Here is a 17,284-nt window from a genome sequence, read left to right as displayed (position 1 = left end):
GAAAAAGTTATGTTAATCATTGTGCAAATTCTTCATTAAAATGATCACTATTATAATTTTTTTTTATCGATGTTCTTAATACTGCTGGTTACTGAGAGTTATTCACGCCAAAAGAAGTGTCCCATGTCTTCAGCAAAAATGTTGATTTATATATATATATGGGCATTTGTGATGTTTTGTAGACCAAAGTATGAGTTAATTAATTGAGAAAATCTCCAGTACATATATAGATTATGACTAGTTGCATAGATAGATAGATAGATAGATAGATAGATAGATAGATAGATAGATAGATAGATAGATAGATAGATAGATAGATAGATAGATAAAACAAAATAACAAAAAAATATACATTTTGAAATTTGAATTCACAAATTTCCCTGAAATTATTCAAGAATTTAAGTCATGATCAATTCTTGATAATTACAGCAACAAAGACTTAATGTTAAAGACCACATGCTTATTGTTTGCGTGCAGACAAGGGTGCATATTTTTTAAACATAACGATTAATAAACGTGACAAGACTAACACGCACGCAAAGGAGGGAGGCACTGACGTCAGTAAAGACTTAACAGGTATTTACCAAACCCCTAAACAACACTACAGCCTTGGCGGTCGGCCCAGCTTTAGTGGTAAGTACAATATATACCACAACCGCTCTCTGTTCAGGCAACATTTATATTTTGTATTCATAAAACCCGTATTTAGTTTTCTTGGGCTAATATTTGAATTTGAGACGCTGATGAGGTTTATTTAAACTGATGAGTTGAGAATGTTGATCAATGATTTAATCACAAGCACAGAAATGAATGTTTGCCAATATGCAGTTAGCCATTTGAAATGCATTTAATTATGTGATGTTAATATGTCATGTTAAGTGTCTCGACTGGCCTTTTTTTTTTTTATTCGAAATATGCATAACCTAAATTTTGTGGACCTCTGTCAGCGATTTTGTTAAAAATGTGAATTGACACAAAGCTTAATAGATAAATCCCAGTGAAGCAGCTGACCTGTGTTTGGTCTGTGCAGATGGTCCCGGTGCTCGTTAACGTACCCGTGGCCACAGTGCTCGTGCTGTCCTGCTTCTGCGCCGTGCCGCTGCAAGGCCAGAAGCCGGGTCAGGTGGACCCGTTGAATGCCAACCGGGCCAACCCGCAGTGCTGGGACTCCTCCTCGGCTCTGCTGCTGGAGATGCGCTCTCCGAGGATTGCTGACACGGTGCCCGCCTTCTGGGAGCTCATGGAGTCCCTCGGGTCATCAGACAACAGCAAACACACGGCGCTGTTCTGGGACCTGGCCCAGGTCTTCTGGGACCTCTATCTGGACTGCGTCCTGTCCAGGAGTCACGGCCTGGGGCGGAGACACAGCACCGCGGTGCACTCGCTCATTACAGACAGTAAGTGCTCAAAAACACATTTTACTTCTAAAAGTTTCCTCTCAATCAAATCAGCGGAATTATAGATCTAGAAATTGAAAGTAAATGAAAATCACAAGCAGAATCTGTCAAATACCTTGAAAAACTTGGGATAAGTGTACCAGCAGACTGGTGGTGCTTTAAATGGAAAGAATAGTCACTTGTAATAATGATTAGATTGAGAATTTATTTTGTTGTTTTTCTAATTATTATCTATTTTCAATTTTATCTGCATGTAATAAATCAAATATTAATGGAGAAATTTGTGAAATAATACTCACTTGTGAACTAAACCATTTGCAAAGTATATAAATACTTATAGAAGTTAGTTTCAGTCATAGAGCAGCAATAAATGATGGTGAATTATTCCACTCAATCCCACATTATTAAAAAATTAATGTTACATTGAGTCTCAGCTGCTTTGAATCATTTTGCAGCACAATAAAGGTCTTTATATTTTTTTCACCGTTTTTCAAGTCCACATTGAAATCGTTAAATTAACTCAAAATGTGAATCAGAACTGAAACTCCAGACTTTCACGTGTAGACGTCATGATATCAATGCATGCTGTGACAGAATCAGACCTGTCAAATATGTTGACGCAAAATTAGCTCATTTCTTAATGATTTTCTTATAAATCGTAAATTTAGCCATAAAATCATTTTAAATGTCCTATCTGCTCTGAAATTAATAATTGTATGACTATTGTGTGAAACAAAAGTGAGAGCACCTAACAGCTTTCAACAGTATTGACATATTCCCTCTCAGGGTAAATGCTTTGCTTTTCCTTGTTCTGAGACGCTGGCAGTGTTGGTCCGTCTGTCAGTGAGAGGGGTGAGGGATGTGTGGATGGACGTGCTTCCAGCTGACAGCTCTTGTCCTGTTCACACCTGGCATTAAACTGCATTAAACTGCATTGAACTGCATTAAACTGCTTCTTGGGTCTACAACTCTTAAGTATCGGTGTCAATGCACCCAAGATGATACAGATCAGAGCGCTGAGACGACGTTCAGCATGTTTGGTCCACATATGGGCCACATTAAAGCAGTGATTACACAAACGTATGCTGAGCATATGAAGGACCACCTACTCAACTGATGTCCTCTGTTTAAACGGAAGTCCACATCGTTTGGTGCCAACATACGAAGAGGAAGTGGTTTTGATTTCTTCTTCTTCTTCTTCTTCTTCTTGCATCATTTAAAAACAACACATTTGGTCTTTGTAAACGTTAGTGATGGACTGTGTGCGTTTATTTGCTATATGTATGTCTGTAAATGTGTTCTGTTGTAAGGACCTTGCCATGTTAAGTGCCCTGACATGAATTTTGTTGTGATTCGGGCAGGTGTGAACTGACCGACTTAGAGCTGTCCACTTGTGAACAACCAGGACAGCTATTAATGCCAGGTGTGGACGAGGCCTTAGCCTCTGAGGATGCTGAATGTAGGTCAAACACAAGCAAAACAAAAGCAGATTCAGGCCCCTCTCCAAAACTCCTGTTTATATGACTGAAGAAAGGAACTAATCTGGGTTACAACTTTGCATTGATGTCATGTCTGAAGATGCAGTGAGCTCATCTGATTGAGTGCTGAAGTATCACACGCGTCATCAATCCACAGCAGGACCGACTTCTCCCTCGACTCTGTTCTTTGAATCGGAGCCGAGAACATGGTTAGTGCCTCGTGGTGTATTGTTGGATATGAGTTTGACTATAAAGCTTTTCCCTCAATATATAGTACGATGATGATCTCCATATCCCAAAGTTGTTGCCTCCCCTCGTGTCCCTCGACAGGACTTTCCTGCTGTTATACTGGCACTGCTATGTCAATGGCTCCCAGCCTTTCTTGTTGTTTACTCCATCTTTCACTCCCATGGAGACACGCATTGCTGCTTGCCTGTCAAAGAAAACATCCCAGTATTAGCCAGCTCTTGCTGATCCCTCCTTTACAACATAAAAAGGTTTCCCTCCTCCAGGCAGTCGTCCTCTTTGACCTGGACGGTTGTTACTCCCCCTTTGTTGCAGCTCCTCTGCAGTCAGACCTCTGCAGCTGATGCTGAATGTTTCCTGGAGTTTAGCCTTCCCAAGTTTCCCCACCTCGCTCACTTTTCTTCTTAGTTCACCTCAATGCCTCCCTGCTGCTGTTCGCAGCCAGTTTAAAACCGTATTGGTGACATACAGGACGGTAAAGAATTCGGCCTTCCTACCTATAAAGCTAAAGTCCGACCGCTGTGTTCCTCTGCCCCTGGACGCTCAGCTGTCCCTTCCCTCAGAGGACCTCATCTCAGTCCAGGCTTTTCTCTGTTTTGGCTCCACAGTGGTTGAATGAACTCTCAACTGTGGATCTGATTCACTGGCCATCCTCCAGTGCAGGCTAAAAACCCACTTTCAGACTATACTCTGTTAGCACTTTGTAGTTGTTATGTATACAATCATCTGTTGTATAATGCTCACTCTTTCTCTCTCTCTCTCTCTCTCTCTCTCTCTCTCTCTCTCTGGTGTGTGTGTGTGTGTATGTGTGTGTGTGTGTGTGTGTGTGTGTGTGTGTGTGTGTGTGTGTGTGTGTGTGTGTGTGTCCTCTACAGAGTCCTTCAGGTTCAACCGCTCTGGAGTGAAGTCGCAGGCGTAGCTGAGTGTCAGAGTGAGACGCGGAGGACACATCAAGACCCCGAAGACCGAACCGAAATAAAACACACACCAGCTTTTGTCAATATTTTCTCTCCTACTATTTTTCACTATAATGCCCTTACAGGTAGGATATCTGTGGTTTTCAATAATGAGTTTTGTTAACTTTTATTATAGACAAAGACAACAGGGTTGAGGTCTCCATATTATTTTTATATATTTGGACACGTTGAACTTTACTATCACACTTTTCAGGACCGCCTCCAAAAGATAAAATGATTATCCCTTTTTTTAATGCCATCATTGCACCAAGAACTGTATTGTTGCCAAGGTGACGTACATTACAGTTTAGGACACTCTGTATCAAAATTGTGATTAAACATAAAGTATGTTCGGTGCGCTCTTATGTTTATTTTTGACATTACCCTGCAAGTCAGGCCATGTTTCTGCTCCTTAAAGTAATGTTGTTATGTTTGTTTGTTCATTTTAAGTACAATAAATGCATAGGTCATGGCTGCAAGTCGTTTGTCCGTGACAATTCAAATTTACACTTGGGAGTAAATGATGACTGAGCTAAAGATGACACTTACTGGAATTAATCGATCCACATTTGAACATGATATAAATTATAGCCTATTCTGTAAATTACATGCAAGGAGATAATAGTTCATAGTTATTTCTGAATCATTTTCTGATAAAAAAAAACAAAAACGTTAGTCCTAATTATACATAAAACAGAGACAGTGTAGATTTAATATACTTTAAATGAATTAATCACAATTAATAAATGTGTAATGGTATATATTTAATTCAGCATTCTCTGGCATTAGTCGACACCCTTACTAGCAGTACTACAGAACAGTATCTGCCATCCATCAATGTATTTAAATTGTCCTGTTAATGACCAACATATTTAATCAGTAGAAATGAGAGATAAACTTCTTTTGAAATCTTCATCGTGTTTCACATGAACTTCGCAGCCCAACCTCGATGAATCATTGCTCTAATCAGGATTTACTGGCTGTCTCGCGCACCCGTTTGAAAAAGGTGATCGCGACAAATCTTTTCAGATTGTTTTTGATCTCATCTACTGCCTTTATTTCAGTGGTTTGTTGTTGTGTACTGTGATTGTAGGTTGCTTTTAATATTATTGTGTTCTGCTGTTAATTTCTATTGTGACGCACTTTGTGACTTCGTCTGTGAAAGGTGCTTCATTAAATAAACACACTTACTCTTGTGCAAGCCTATGGTGGAACACGTGCTCTTGGATATCTCCAAATAAGGGCACGTTTATCACCCAGATGGCAGCACCATCCAGTAGGAGTTAACTCAGGCAGGTCATGCGCTCTCTCACTGTCAGTTTCGGTTTCCTCTTTTGAACCCTCTATGATACCAGCAGCGTCCGAAGTTCCGCGTCTCTGTCAATTTCCAGTTGGAGATTTAAAAAAAAATATTTCAGCAGCCTGCGGACTACAGTAGCTCTGAAATATGCTGACGTGAACAACCAACATCCCTTTGCGTCAGACCAGCTGAAAACCGTCTCCAAACAGGTATCGTTGCGCAACATTTCGAGTTTAGAGATTGTGACTGAGGCAGCAGTTCGTGTGTTGAAGTGATCATGTAATGGCATGTCAGGCTGGTTTGATATCTACAGATGGTGTGTGTGCCACTTCTATTTGTCTACAATATTGACCTCTTCATTTATTTGTCCTGACATGAGATTTATTTTGCAACTGGCTTAACACTTCCTGTGTTTGACACACACACACACACACACACACACACACACACACACACACACACACACACACACACACACACACACACAGAATTACAGGCTAAATTAGTTTTAACATGTTGACAAGTCAACTATGAGTCACAACACATTCACAGAATCTCCTCCAGGATGCACAAAATATCACAGTTTCTGCTGCCAGTTTCTCCAAATAAGTAAAACAAATGAAGGAACAACTCCACGTGAGGCCCAAGAAGTCTGAGTGAGTCTGATTCTGCTCTGATTGCAGGAAATGGAATTCCAAAAGGTGCTGCTGGAGGTCGGTAAGGAGCTGAGTAGACGCGAGGTCAAAGCTCTGGTTTTTCTTTGCACGGACCTCCTGAGCCAAAACCCGACCAGGGTGGAGACAGCCGGTGACCTCTTCTCTCGTCTGGCCGATAAAGACTACCTATCACCTGAGAAACCAGAGCTGCTGACTGAGCTTCTCCTCACCATCCAACGCGATCGTCTGGTCCGCAAGCTGCGCCTCCTTGACCAACCAAGTACAAGCATCTCTCCCTACAGGTGGGCCGCCCCACATCGTCAGTTCGTCTTTGTGGTCGGACTCAGAGTCCACGGGGGAAAAAGAAATGACACCAAACAAGGCACAACACATGCAACTAAAAAGGAAAAGTTTTCAACTTTCATAAAAGACAGTTGTACCAATGTTTGCACAGACATGATTGACTTTGTGACAACACTAAAACTTGTTGTGGTGTGTGCAGGAGTATCTCGGTACTAATTTGGAATCGTGTCATGGAGCTTTATATGTAACAACAGGATGAGTCATTGTTATGAGCCGGGAAAAGGCAGGGAGTTGAACCCTGTCTCAGTGAGCGTATGATCACCTGTGGAACTTTTTGTGGCTTAAAAGTATCTTAAAGTCTTTGTTAGTTGCATGGCCACAGCTTCCTGCTGAGATACACACAACCCCTGTGAAACTTTTTACACTTTGGTTTGTGTCCTGCTGAACAAACAAAATCGATTACATGTACTTCCTAAACTGTGCAACTATTTCTGTAATTATGGATCGGCCTTAATAATAATGACCAAACTGTAGTGACCCAAAAGTAAAAGTGTTCTCTGTCATTCCAGGAAGCTGCTTTACAGCCTGTCTGAGGAAATCACCGATGAAGAGTTGAAAGACATGAAGTTCTTGTTAGACAAAATTATCTCACGCAGAAAACGAGATGAAAATGTTGTGAGTGCTTCTTTAGAAGTTCAATGTTAGAAATTTTGGTTTGCTGTTGGTGTAAAATCTGAGTTGTTTTTTTTAGGCATGAAAATCCCATAGAAGTCCAAAGCCTACAAACATGCCTATTATATATCTGTAGGTTCATAACATTTTAAAGTTTAATAAAAAATACATTTTTGATTCGGTATCAGGCATATCATAGATATTTGAAGGTAATTATATCTGATATACAGTTAAATTTGATATGAACCTCAGCTGCATAAAATATGTATTGTTTGATAAAAAGTAGTGTAACTGTACGTTTGCATAATTTTTCAGACTACACTGGAAGTCTTCCTGGCGATGGAGCACATGGAGCTCATCAGTGATACTAATCTAAACACACTGGAGACCATATTGAAGTCAGTGTGTCCCATGTTGAATGAAAAGATCAACCAGTTTAAAGCACAGCAGGGTGAGCTACTCGTAACGGCAAACGTAGGATGGAAGAGCAGACACCGGAGACAGCTGCAGGTTTTTACTGTCAGAGGGTTCACTTCAAGATTCAAAGGGGACACTACACACAGGAAGAGGAATTAGAAATGTGCAGACAGTGAGTGGTGAGGTGAGAACAGCAGCAGAGGAGGCAGCAGGGCTGCCGACAAGTCAGATAAAGGGACTTTACTTTGACTTGCATTTTTCTGAACGGTGATCTTTCCAACCTTTATTGTAGAAATTGAAGGTTATATACAAAGTGGTAACCTGTAACTTTAATAACTTACAGTGTTGAGAGTTTCAGTCATTCTGTCACATATGATTTTAATATTTACTGAATCATCTGTCTGCAAATCACTTTTCGATTGATTTTTTTCTTTCTTTTTTTTTACCACAGTACCTCACAGCTGCCTTATAGCTCAAGAAACGGGTCGACAAAGGTCTGCGTCTTTTTCTGCACCAAACCAGGTACATGTTTCGACAGTTTCAATCCCTCTAAGCTGCAGCGGAAGATTCCTACTACAACATTATCTTCACACTTTTCACTTTTGTTCTGTTTCTGTTTGTTCTCTCTCTCATCAGGATGATCAGTCTTTAGCGAGGACTCGATCGTTGACTACGGTAAGAAACTCAGTATTCAGTCATTAAAATTCAGGGGACATTATATGCCAATAAATTCAAATCCTGATATTTCTTTTTCTTTTTCTTTTATGTTTATTTTAAATTTCTCTTGTATCCTGCACAGTCCTCCATGAATTCTTCCAGCACCTCTGTTGGTGAGTTGTTTATGTTTTTTTCTCCAAACGTTTAAACACAAAGATGTAGTGGATTCATTTATTCATAATCTATTTTCACTTTTAATAGATTTCCCTGATGCTGGAGATAAATGTGAGGGCCTGTCACATCGACTCGGTCATTTAAGCCTTAGAACAAGCGACTCTGCTTTATTGAAAGGTGCTTATAAGTATGTTCTCTATAAAGTCATGAACAAAACGAGATGTCAGACCTTTGAAATATTCAAATATATTTACTGTCCCTTCCTTTTCCCTGAAATTAATGCAATTATATGTCCCATAGGGACAAGTAGTAGTTTGGAAAAGCTGCCATCGCATGACATCAAGACCTCCACAGAAAAGCTGCCATCTCATGACATCAAGACCTCCACAGAAAAGCTGCCATCTCATGACATCAAGACCTCCACAGAAAAGCTGCCATCGCATGACATCAAGACCTCCCCAGAAAAGCTGCCATCTCATGACATCAAGACCTCCACAGAAAAGCTGCCATCGCATGACATCAAGACCTCCACAGAAAAGCTGCCATCGCATGACATCAAGACCTCCCCAGAAACGATGCCACCTCAGATTACAACAACAAATACTGAGGTATTTTATTTAATATTTATTAGTTATACAAGTATATATGTTCAAATAGATGCCAGAGTAGAGGACCCACTGCTCAGTTTTGACCTGAGGCCCCCTAGTGAGTTAATTCTTCCCTGCATGTGCTGATGAAAGCTAAAGTTTGAACATGTAATTTATGGTGAAGCATGTGAATTATAATTTTACAAATGTTACTCTTAATCCTTAAAGTATTTAATCTGGGTTATGGATTTATCTGTGCAGGGTTTGGGAACGTATTCCATGACTGGAGAAAAGAGAGGTATCTGTTTGATAGTCAACAACAATGACTTCACTGGATCCCGTGTGTATCTCAAGGAGCGAATAGGAACCAAGCTTGATGAAGGTAAGCGAAAGTTTGATTCACTTTGAAAATCTCTTAATAAAACAGGTGTGTGTTTCCCAGCCCTGCTCTGCGTGTGTGTGGAAGTACTGTTTCCATGTGTATCTTCCAGAAAGTCTGCAGCGTGTGTTTGAGTGGCTGGGCTTTGACATCCGCCTCTACAGAGACTGTAGCGGGGAGAAAATGCTGTCCATCCTTAAGCAGCTCAGCAGCACAGACCACAGTCAGATGGACTGTCTGGTCTGCTGCGTTCTCAGCCACGGCCTAGAGGGAAGCGTGTATGGTGTGGACGGCCAGACTGTCGAGCTCAGGCAGCTGACGAACCCATTCGATGGAATTAACTGCCCCTCTTTAGTAAAAAAACCCAAGCTGTTTTTTATCCAGGCCTGCCAGGGCCGCAACGAGCAGAAACCCGTGTGCATTGAGGACGATAGCCCTCACTTCAGTCTGTGTTGTAATGATGATTTCGGAGCCTCCATCCCGGCTCATGCAGATTTCATCATGGCAATGGCCACTGTTCCTTCTTTTGTCTCCTTCAGAGAGACGAAAAACGGCACTTGGTTTATTCAGTCATTGTGCCAAAACCTCGTTCAGATGGTGCCCAGGTTAGTAAGACAAAGTAAAAGACACGTGAATGTGATGGTAATTTTTGCAGTGGGGAAGAGAAAGTACATTCACTTAAAGAAATAATGTATTTACAATTTAATTTCCTCACTTCTTACTTTTCATTTCGTGCTACATTATACTTCAAGAAGCTGATATGCATGTATTTTTTACTTTAGATGCCAAAATCCTGAACTTTTACTTGGCTATTTTATATTGTTGTTGCAGAAACAAAAATTAAATTTTGTGTTACTAATGTGATATATGTACATTGCAATTAGTCTGTAGTTTTTTAGGCCACCATCTCACTTTATATCTTTTGTTTTTCCCAGAGGGTGCGACCTTGTGTCTCTGCTGACCAAAGTGAATGAAGATGTGAGCAAGAAGTCTGATTCCACTGGGTGGAAAAAGCAGATGCCTCAACTAACCTCCTCACTCAGGAAGAAAGTGATCTTTCCAGTCCCCAAAGCCGTTCCTCCAAATCTGACGCACTGACGACACTTAACTTACATTCACAAATGCTTGTAAGTGGTGGAAGTTTGCTATGATATTTTTTTAAGATGTAGAACGTGTTCAAGACGGTCCAAGCTGGCGTCATACACAGATACACACTGTCTTCCTCCTTTTAAAGCATTGCCAAAATTAAGCACTTTTTTGAATTTTAATGTTTACCTTAATGAACTGCATGAGCTAATCATGCACATAGATGCAGGAGTAAAACATCCAGTTCTGAATATGTTCTCTTTTATTTTACAATCATTTTTAGCCAGTAAGTCCAAGTATACAAGCAGCAGACTGACATATTGTCTTTTTTTTTTTTACCACAGTTTACACACAGTTGTCACATTAGAAATACGTTCAAACGGAGGGTTTTTTTCTATTAACCAAATGACACATTCTTAATGCATTTCCATTTTGAAAACATTTTGTAATTTGAATGTGTTATTTACGTTTGGTTTCGCATAGATGCATTAAAAAAACAACTGTGCCGTAAAATGTTTTTTACAGTCTGTTTCATTCATAACTTCCTGAGTCTTTAATACATAATCCCTGTGAAGCTGCATCACTGCTGCTGGCTTTGTTCCTAAATATTTTCTGTGCAATACTCTGGCCAACAAATAAAAATGCAACAAAGCGTTAAAAAGTTAAAAAGACAACTCAAAATATTAACATCACAAAACCAAAGTAAATCAGTAATCTCTTTTTAAGTCTGCATTTAGTAGGTGTATACACACATGCTTTTGTACTTGCCTATTTCAGTCCCATAGCTTTGCAATAAAAAAAGATTGCATCATACAAATATACTTACAATATAGATTAGACCTACCAAGGATTCACTGAAAAGAGTTAAAAATGATTGATCAGCGGTCTTGTGCTCTCATCCGTGGTGACGAGTACAATAGAGTGAGAAAATAGATCTAAAGAGACTTTAGAAATGTTATCAAATATTTTCAATATCACTGACTAGTGCTGCACTGCATACAAATATCTTCACAACAAGAGCTGTGTTTCCTATATTTCTGTGGCAATAATGGCATATTATTGATATTACAATACAAAGGTTTGATGTAAACATGGTACACTACTAAATTAGAACAAATACAATTTTAATCTTAATATTTTTACGAGGAAAAAGGACAAAAGCAGAAGATGTCACTGTATCAAAGAAGCAGTTTTAAATTTCGTAGCACAGTAAAAGGTGCCTGAAGAAGACAAATGTCTCGGTGTTGTGGACAAAACTTCATTCAGAGTTAACCCGCCATCACCAGCAGGGGGCAGTAAAAGTATTACCGCCGCACACTGACGCAGGCTGACCCGCTGATGACCCGGATGTTGATATGATGTCAGACTGGTTCTTTCGGCTGCGATGAAGCGCAGTTAGCAGACACAGGCAGTTTCATATTCTTCGTAAAAACATAAATTAATGTCCCGAGAAAGTGGTGTTTCAGGTCCTTTTTTAGTTTAGGGTCTTCAAAGATGTCTCAGGAGACATTTCCATCACCAGCAGTGCAAAGTCCCGCCGACACGAGGTTAGTTTGCATCATCACTAGTTAGACAACTTAACGTTTAATTATCTAGTTTAATTATAAACTCGTGAGATACCGACGGTGACGGTCAGCTGCAGCTCTCTTAATATTAATTTATTAAGAGGTGTTTTGACATTTTGACTGTCTTTTGTTGTTAATGACTATTTTGTTTATATTTTCATGTTATTTGCTCGATAATTTCTTTTTAAAAATGTCTGCGATGATTTCCATCAGTGCAAAACAGTGTATACACATGCTGTCCAACCAAACCAAAGATATTCATTTTATTCCCATATTATGACAAAGAAACGCCTTTAAAATCTTCCTTTTGACATGCTGGAAACTTCCAATGACTTTATTATTATTATTATTATTATTATTATTATTATTGCATGAAGGATTATTGGTTAATCTAGTTTGGACTTTGGGAAATCCCCAGATTTGTACCAGCAAATTATCATATTAACCACTAAACTGCACATCAGTACATTTAATGCATAATTATTTATTGTCAGCCGTGAATTACAAAACAGTAAAACTGCATCGACTTTGTATGTGGAAAAGTCCCTCAGGAATCACAGAAAGCTTGTTTCTGTATATTCCACTCAACACATCACGTAAACTTGTTTTTCTCCAACTCCTTGAATTTGTCTTTTTAAATGATTTTCTTCATCTTCCAAAATCATCCACATTTTGAACTCTAAAACACAACATTTTGGAAGATTCTCACAAAGTCTGCAGTTTGAAAAATCTTAAAAAAAAAAAAAAAAAGAAGGACTATTTGAAGGACAGAGAGGAAATCCTCTGATATTCATTCAGTCATTTCAGGCATTTTTCAAGCAGAAACGTTCACCGCCTTTAGTTTTTACAGTTAAATGCAGATGTGAGAATCTCTGGCTTTTCTCGCTTATTTTAAACTGAATATTTAAAGTTTTGGACGGTTGGTCAGATAAAAAAAAAATCATATATATATCAGATTAATGCTGTAATTTATTTCTACCATTTGCAGGGATTATTTCTGGTCTGTAAACTTCTCCTGACTTTCACATGTTAATGTTTTGAACAATGCGGTTGATGCGGTCCTCGTTCAGTGTTTGTTTTCTGCTTGTTGAAAACAGCAGCTGGGAAACGAATGAATCACAGAAGAGCAGCCCCGGGAAGACGCCGATACAAATCCTGCACGAATACGGCACCAAGAGCGGCAACCTCCCCGTGTACGTGATGGAGAAGGCTGAAGGAGAAGCTCACCAGCCCAGCTTCGTCTTCAGCGTGACCGTCAAAGATGTCAGCTGCACAGGTACGCCACAGCCACTAAAGGTGGTTAACTCACTCTACGACTGCCACGCAGCTGTAAAATGATTATTGTAAGGTTTTATATAACACGTGTCTGATTGTCTTTTGTTTCAGGTCAAGGTCCCAGTAAAAAGGCGGCTAAACACCAGGCTGCCGAGGCCGTCCTGAATATTCTGAATATAGACGCAGGGATAGTGTGAGTAGAGGTGAACTATTACCGAATTTAATTAGTTAACTAATTTCAAATGAAGCGGCAACAAATTTCGCCAATCAATAAATCGTTTTTAAAAATGATTTAAAAGCAAATCTTCCACAAATGTGCTGCTAACATGGTTTCAAATGTGAATATTTGTCACGTTGGATTGTAAATGGAGTATTGAGTGTACTAACTTCGGCAATTTATAATTATTTCCTGAGATACCTGAAACGCAGGGAAAAAAAAACAATCGAGGAAATAATTGTCAGATTAATCAGTAATAATAATAATTGTCCTCCTGCCTGGTGTGAAAAATCAACGATTGATGGATTAGTCAGTCGACATCTGTTTTTATCATCAAAAGTTTTTCATTGTCACACGTGACAACTAAACTGAATAAGTTTGACAAAATGATAAATTGCTGGAATAAAAGTCGGCTGCAGCCCAACAGTAAATACGTCAGATTGGTTTCGTGCCTGTTGCAGCTGTGATTTCCTTCCCAACAGGAACGCTCCCGGGAAGTCTGACAGTAATGGCGTCGCGGCAGAAACAAACAGCCACCCCAACTCTGTGGGAATACTGCAGGTACGCCACTAGTTCTGTCTATATGTCAGGATTTTAGTAAATCCTGTCTAATTTGCATATGTATTAAAAAAAAAAAAAAAAAAAAATCAACGCTTTTTTAAACTGTGCCTCTTCTCCTTTCTTTCCTTTTTTACGTGGTCTTTCCTTTCAGGAGTTAGCGTTGCAGAAAGGATGGCGTCTTCCCGAGTACACGGTTTTAATGGAGGCCGGCCCGCCGCACAACAGAGAGTTCACAGTTACTTGTCGATTGGAGTCCCTGTCAGAGAAAGGTGGGAATATTTTTGACACGAAGAAGTTAAATTGTCTACAATTTTGTCTTGTTCGTCCTGTTCTTAGTCTTTGTCTGGTCTTCTGACAGCCGTAGGAAATTCAAAAAAAGCCGCAAAAAAGGCAGCTGCAGAGAAAATGGTGGCGAAGCTTCAGAGTCTGTCAGGCTGTTCTGAAATCACATGGGTGCGTCAAATAGTTCCTTTTCTTTTCCCCCCTGACCTCTCGAGGCAGCTGTGACATTTATGAGTGAAAGTCTTCAAAAGTAGTTTTTGAGTTTGTCGCATTTAACTTTGTGTTTTTCAGACTCCCAAACCGAGTGTGCGATTTGAAAACTTAAGGAACTCGTCGGCAGAGAAGATATCGTTACTGAGAAGAAACCCGCTGAGCATTCCCAACACTGATTACATTCAGATGATGCTGGAGCTTTCCAAGGAGCAAGGTTTTGAGGTCACGTACTTTGATATTGGTAAGACAACGCCACATCTGTTTCACCCCCCGTGATACCGTGTGTTTTCAGTCCAGTTCTCTTTATTGCAGTCGTGTTTCCGCCATTTGCATCTTCTGTAGACATTATGTAGAAATCAGTCAAGACAGTTTAGTTCTGTTGCAGCTCTACTTTTCATAATGTTTATTCATCAGCATTTATTGATATTCTGTTTATAAATTAATGACTTTATAACTAGTATGCACACATATTGGGATTTTTAGTTCTGTGTTTAAATGGACAATTATAATAAATCAATTATGATGACAATTATAATAAATCAATTATGATGGGCGTGATAGGAGAAAAGACTGGACAGTTAAAATCAGTTTATTTCTGAAGGAAGTAATCAGACATGCGAAAATAATGAAATTCAATTCATTTCAATATTTACATTTAAAATACATTTGCATACATCGAAGATTTCAGCGCCAGTTCTGGTTGCTTGTGTGCATCTTTAACACAAACTACAAACGCTCCTATGAACACGGGAGCAGCTGGATCGTTACAGAGCAACCAAACAAACACTCACATCGTTTTCATTAAGAAGTCAGTCAAAAGTAATTAGAGCCCGTTTTAAGTTTGCGCTGCACAGTTTTCCAGACTAACTATTTTATTAATCAAATAATCGTTTCAGTTATTTTTTAATTTAGGAATTGTTCAAATGTTATTTTCTGCTTTGGCCAATTTTCCATTTCTGAGTCATTCGTCTACTAAAATGCTAGATTGCTTTTAATTTGAAACAGATACGGAAAGTGTTTTAAAATGCTTTAGAGATGATGTCCAGCACTTAAGGAATGAAAATGAACTTCAACCACATTTAGGAAACTATAACGTTTTATTTTCTCTCTTGGAGAAAAAAAATTGGTGGAGCGTTTTGTTTTGAGAGACCAAACAGCCAATCAATTAATCCAAAGAATAATAACAGATTAATCGATAATGAAAATAATCAATATTTGACTCCTTCACAATAAAAGAAAAAACACTTCTGCCATGTTAATTTGAAACATCAGCAGTAGGAAATGTTCAATTTGTATTGACAGTAATGTGACAGCTGTGAGCAGATAGAATGACACACATTAACCTGATTAAATGCTGCATTGTTTCCTTTCTATTGGGATGGACTTTGTCACTAAAATGGGAAGTAAGAATGATTTAGTTTGACGTTTGTGATGGATGACGGAGGGACGATGATCTGGCTGTAAAAAAATTGCGTGTCAGCACTCTGCAGAAATGCCATGTTGACGTGCTTTGTGACTGTTGGACAGATGAGCTGACGGTGAACGGGCAGTACCAGTGCCTGGCCGAGCTGTCCACGTCTCCCGTCACCGTGTGCCACGGCACCGGCATCTCCTGCAGCAACGCCCACAACGACGCGGCGCACAGCGCCCTCCAGTACATCAAGATCATGGCCTCCACCAAATAAACACCACCAGTTGTATATCAACTGCCCCTCCTCCCCTCTCCCCCCCACAACCAAGTCTTCCTGCGATATATATTTTTGTATTTATGCATATCGCAAAGCAGGCATAGCTACACACTAATCGACTTGAATCATGCGTTTTTGTTTTTGTGAGGAAATGTCAGTAGAATTGAGAATCAAATCAGAAATATATTTTGTCTTTGGGTGGTTAAGATGCTATCATTGTATTTTCGATGTTAAACATATAAATGTGTACATGAAGCGGGAACACAAGTGTAAATATTATGAAGCAACTCCTTTTTTTATAGTTTTTACATGCAGAGTTTTAGTTATTCATGTTTCCATCTGCTGCTTTAGTGGAAATACCTTTGCCTCTTTTTTTTATTTTATTTTTATTTTTATTTTTTAATGAATCAGGATGGACATTATTTAAATTTCATGTTGACCTAATTTAATTTGTTTTATTTCACATAGTTTCTCTTCAGTGACACAGAGAAAGAGAGAAAAAAACTTAATTTGACATTTTTCTATTTGTGAGGATGGTCTGCATTTTCATCTGCAAGAAAATATAAATGATCCTTTCTTCCTATTTCCACTCTTCCATCTGTCAGTTTGCAATCAGAAGTAAAAACCCTCCTGTCTTTATCTGGTAGACTCTAAAAACAGATGTGTTACTTTAAAATCCCATCTGGTCTGTTGCCATTCTTTTGCACTGTGCCTCTTAGTACTAGAAGTGAAACGTGTGCTATATTAAATATATTGACTGACTGTTGTCCTCTGCTGTATGAACTGAAGTCTTGTGGAAAACAATGGCAGTAATAACGTGTGTATGAATCCAGAAAATAAATCCGAACACTTTGAGTGTTATTGAATGTTTGTGGTGTCTTCAAATGGTCATAAAAAACGGGACGCAACGAGACCTGCAGGTTCCCCGACAAAACCATCGTTGAATGTGACCAACGTCCATTGAACGTCCCTCTGGCAAACTTTCAGACCGGAACTAACATTCCTGGGACGTTCACGGGACGTTCATGAGACGTAACGAAGCCTTTTTTTTTTTTTTTTAAAAGAATAAGGAACGAGATCGAGAAAAATAAATAAATAACTGCAAGGGGGGATATACCGACCCTCGGTGCTGCACGTCGGGGAGCCGGCGGCCCTGACCCGTGCGACGGTCCGCA

At 39.4% G+C, this 17,284-nt stretch overlaps 3 protein-coding genes across 4 annotated transcripts; all 3 read left to right on the top strand.

Moving 5' to 3' along the window:
- Positions 1-1,030: 1,030 nt before the first annotated feature.
- LOC138200786 (protein FAM237A-like) lies at positions 1,031-4,040 on the top strand. Its single transcript, XM_069153671.1, has 2 exons — positions 1,031-1,397; positions 3,997-4,040. The coding sequence occupies exons 1-2, from the start codon at positions 1,031-1,033 to the stop codon at positions 4,038-4,040; spliced, it is 411 nt and encodes a 136-aa protein (XP_069009772.1).
- Positions 4,041-5,415: 1,375 nt separating this feature from the next.
- Positions 5,416-10,821, top strand: casp10 (caspase 10, apoptosis-related cysteine peptidase). 2 transcript variants are annotated; one of them, XM_069153871.1, is made up of 12 exons: positions 5,416-5,586; positions 6,061-6,335; positions 6,906-7,011; positions 7,324-7,459; positions 7,877-7,947; positions 8,062-8,100; positions 8,225-8,255; positions 8,344-8,433; positions 8,557-8,864; positions 9,105-9,225; positions 9,335-9,827; positions 10,158-10,821. In XM_069153871.1, exons 2-12 carry the CDS (start codon positions 6,064-6,066, stop codon positions 10,318-10,320), a joined length of 1,830 nt encoding a protein of 609 aa, XP_069009972.1. In that variant the 5' UTR covers positions 5,416-5,586; positions 6,061-6,063; the 3' UTR covers positions 10,321-10,821. The 2 variants fall into 2 exon arrangements, with proteins under 2 accessions (XP_069009972.1, XP_069009971.1); XM_069153870.1 differs by having other exon boundaries at positions 8,344-8,864.
- Positions 10,822-11,662: 841 nt separating this feature from the next.
- prkra (protein kinase, interferon-inducible double stranded RNA dependent activator) lies at positions 11,663-16,964 on the top strand. Its single transcript, XM_069153869.1, has 8 exons — positions 11,663-11,855; positions 12,971-13,149; positions 13,260-13,341; positions 13,848-13,926; positions 14,078-14,195; positions 14,285-14,379; positions 14,500-14,662; positions 15,949-16,964. Exons 1-8 carry the CDS (start codon positions 11,803-11,805, stop codon positions 16,104-16,106), a joined length of 927 nt encoding a protein of 308 aa, XP_069009970.1. The 5' UTR covers positions 11,663-11,802; the 3' UTR covers positions 16,107-16,964.
- The last annotated feature ends 320 nt before the right edge of the window (positions 16,965-17,284 follow it).

This window comes from Embiotoca jacksoni, unplaced genomic scaffold, assembly GCF_022577435.1.
Source record: "Embiotoca jacksoni isolate LCO1_2020_lvr unplaced genomic scaffold, fEmbJac1.0.p SCAF_2, whole genome shotgun sequence".
In the NCBI taxonomy this organism is placed as follows: domain Eukaryota; kingdom Metazoa; phylum Chordata; class Actinopteri; family Embiotocidae; genus Embiotoca; species Embiotoca jacksoni.
Note: the sequence above shows the minus strand (reverse complement) of the source record. Positions and strands in the feature narration are given on the sequence as shown.

What these genes read in the sequence shown, in the direction of transcription:
- LOC138200786 (XM_069153671.1), top strand. Translation starts at nt 1,031, where the DNA reads ATGGTCCCGGTGCTCGTTAACGTACCCGTGGCCACAGTGCTCGTGCTG. An exon ending in GCACTCGCTCATTACAGACA is followed by an intron (nt 1,398 to 3,996) that starts GTAAGTGCTCAA and finishes TGTCCTCTACAG; the next exon opens with AGTCCTTCAGGTTCAACCGC.
- casp10 (XM_069153870.1), top strand. Translation starts at nt 6,064, where the DNA reads ATGGAATTCCAAAAGGTGCTGCTGGAGGTCGGTAAGGAGCTGAGTAGA. An exon ending in CCAGTTTAAAGCACAGCAGG is followed by an intron (nt 7,460 to 7,876) that starts GTGAGCTACTCG and finishes TTTTTACCACAG; the next exon opens with TACCTCACAGCTGCCTTATA. An exon ending in CTTTTTCTGCACCAAACCAG is followed by an intron (nt 7,948 to 8,061) that starts GTACATGTTTCG and finishes CTCTCTCATCAG; the next exon opens with GATGATCAGTCTTTAGCGAG.
- prkra (XM_069153869.1), top strand. Translation starts at nt 11,803, where the DNA reads ATGTCTCAGGAGACATTTCCATCACCAGCAGTGCAAAGTCCCGCCGAC. An exon ending in CAAAGATGTCAGCTGCACAG is followed by an intron (nt 13,150 to 13,259) that starts GTACGCCACAGC and finishes CTTTTGTTTCAG; the next exon opens with GTCAAGGTCCCAGTAAAAAG. An exon ending in GGTCACGTACTTTGATATTG is followed by an intron (nt 14,663 to 15,948) that starts GTAAGACAACGC and finishes ACTGTTGGACAG; the next exon opens with ATGAGCTGACGGTGAACGGG.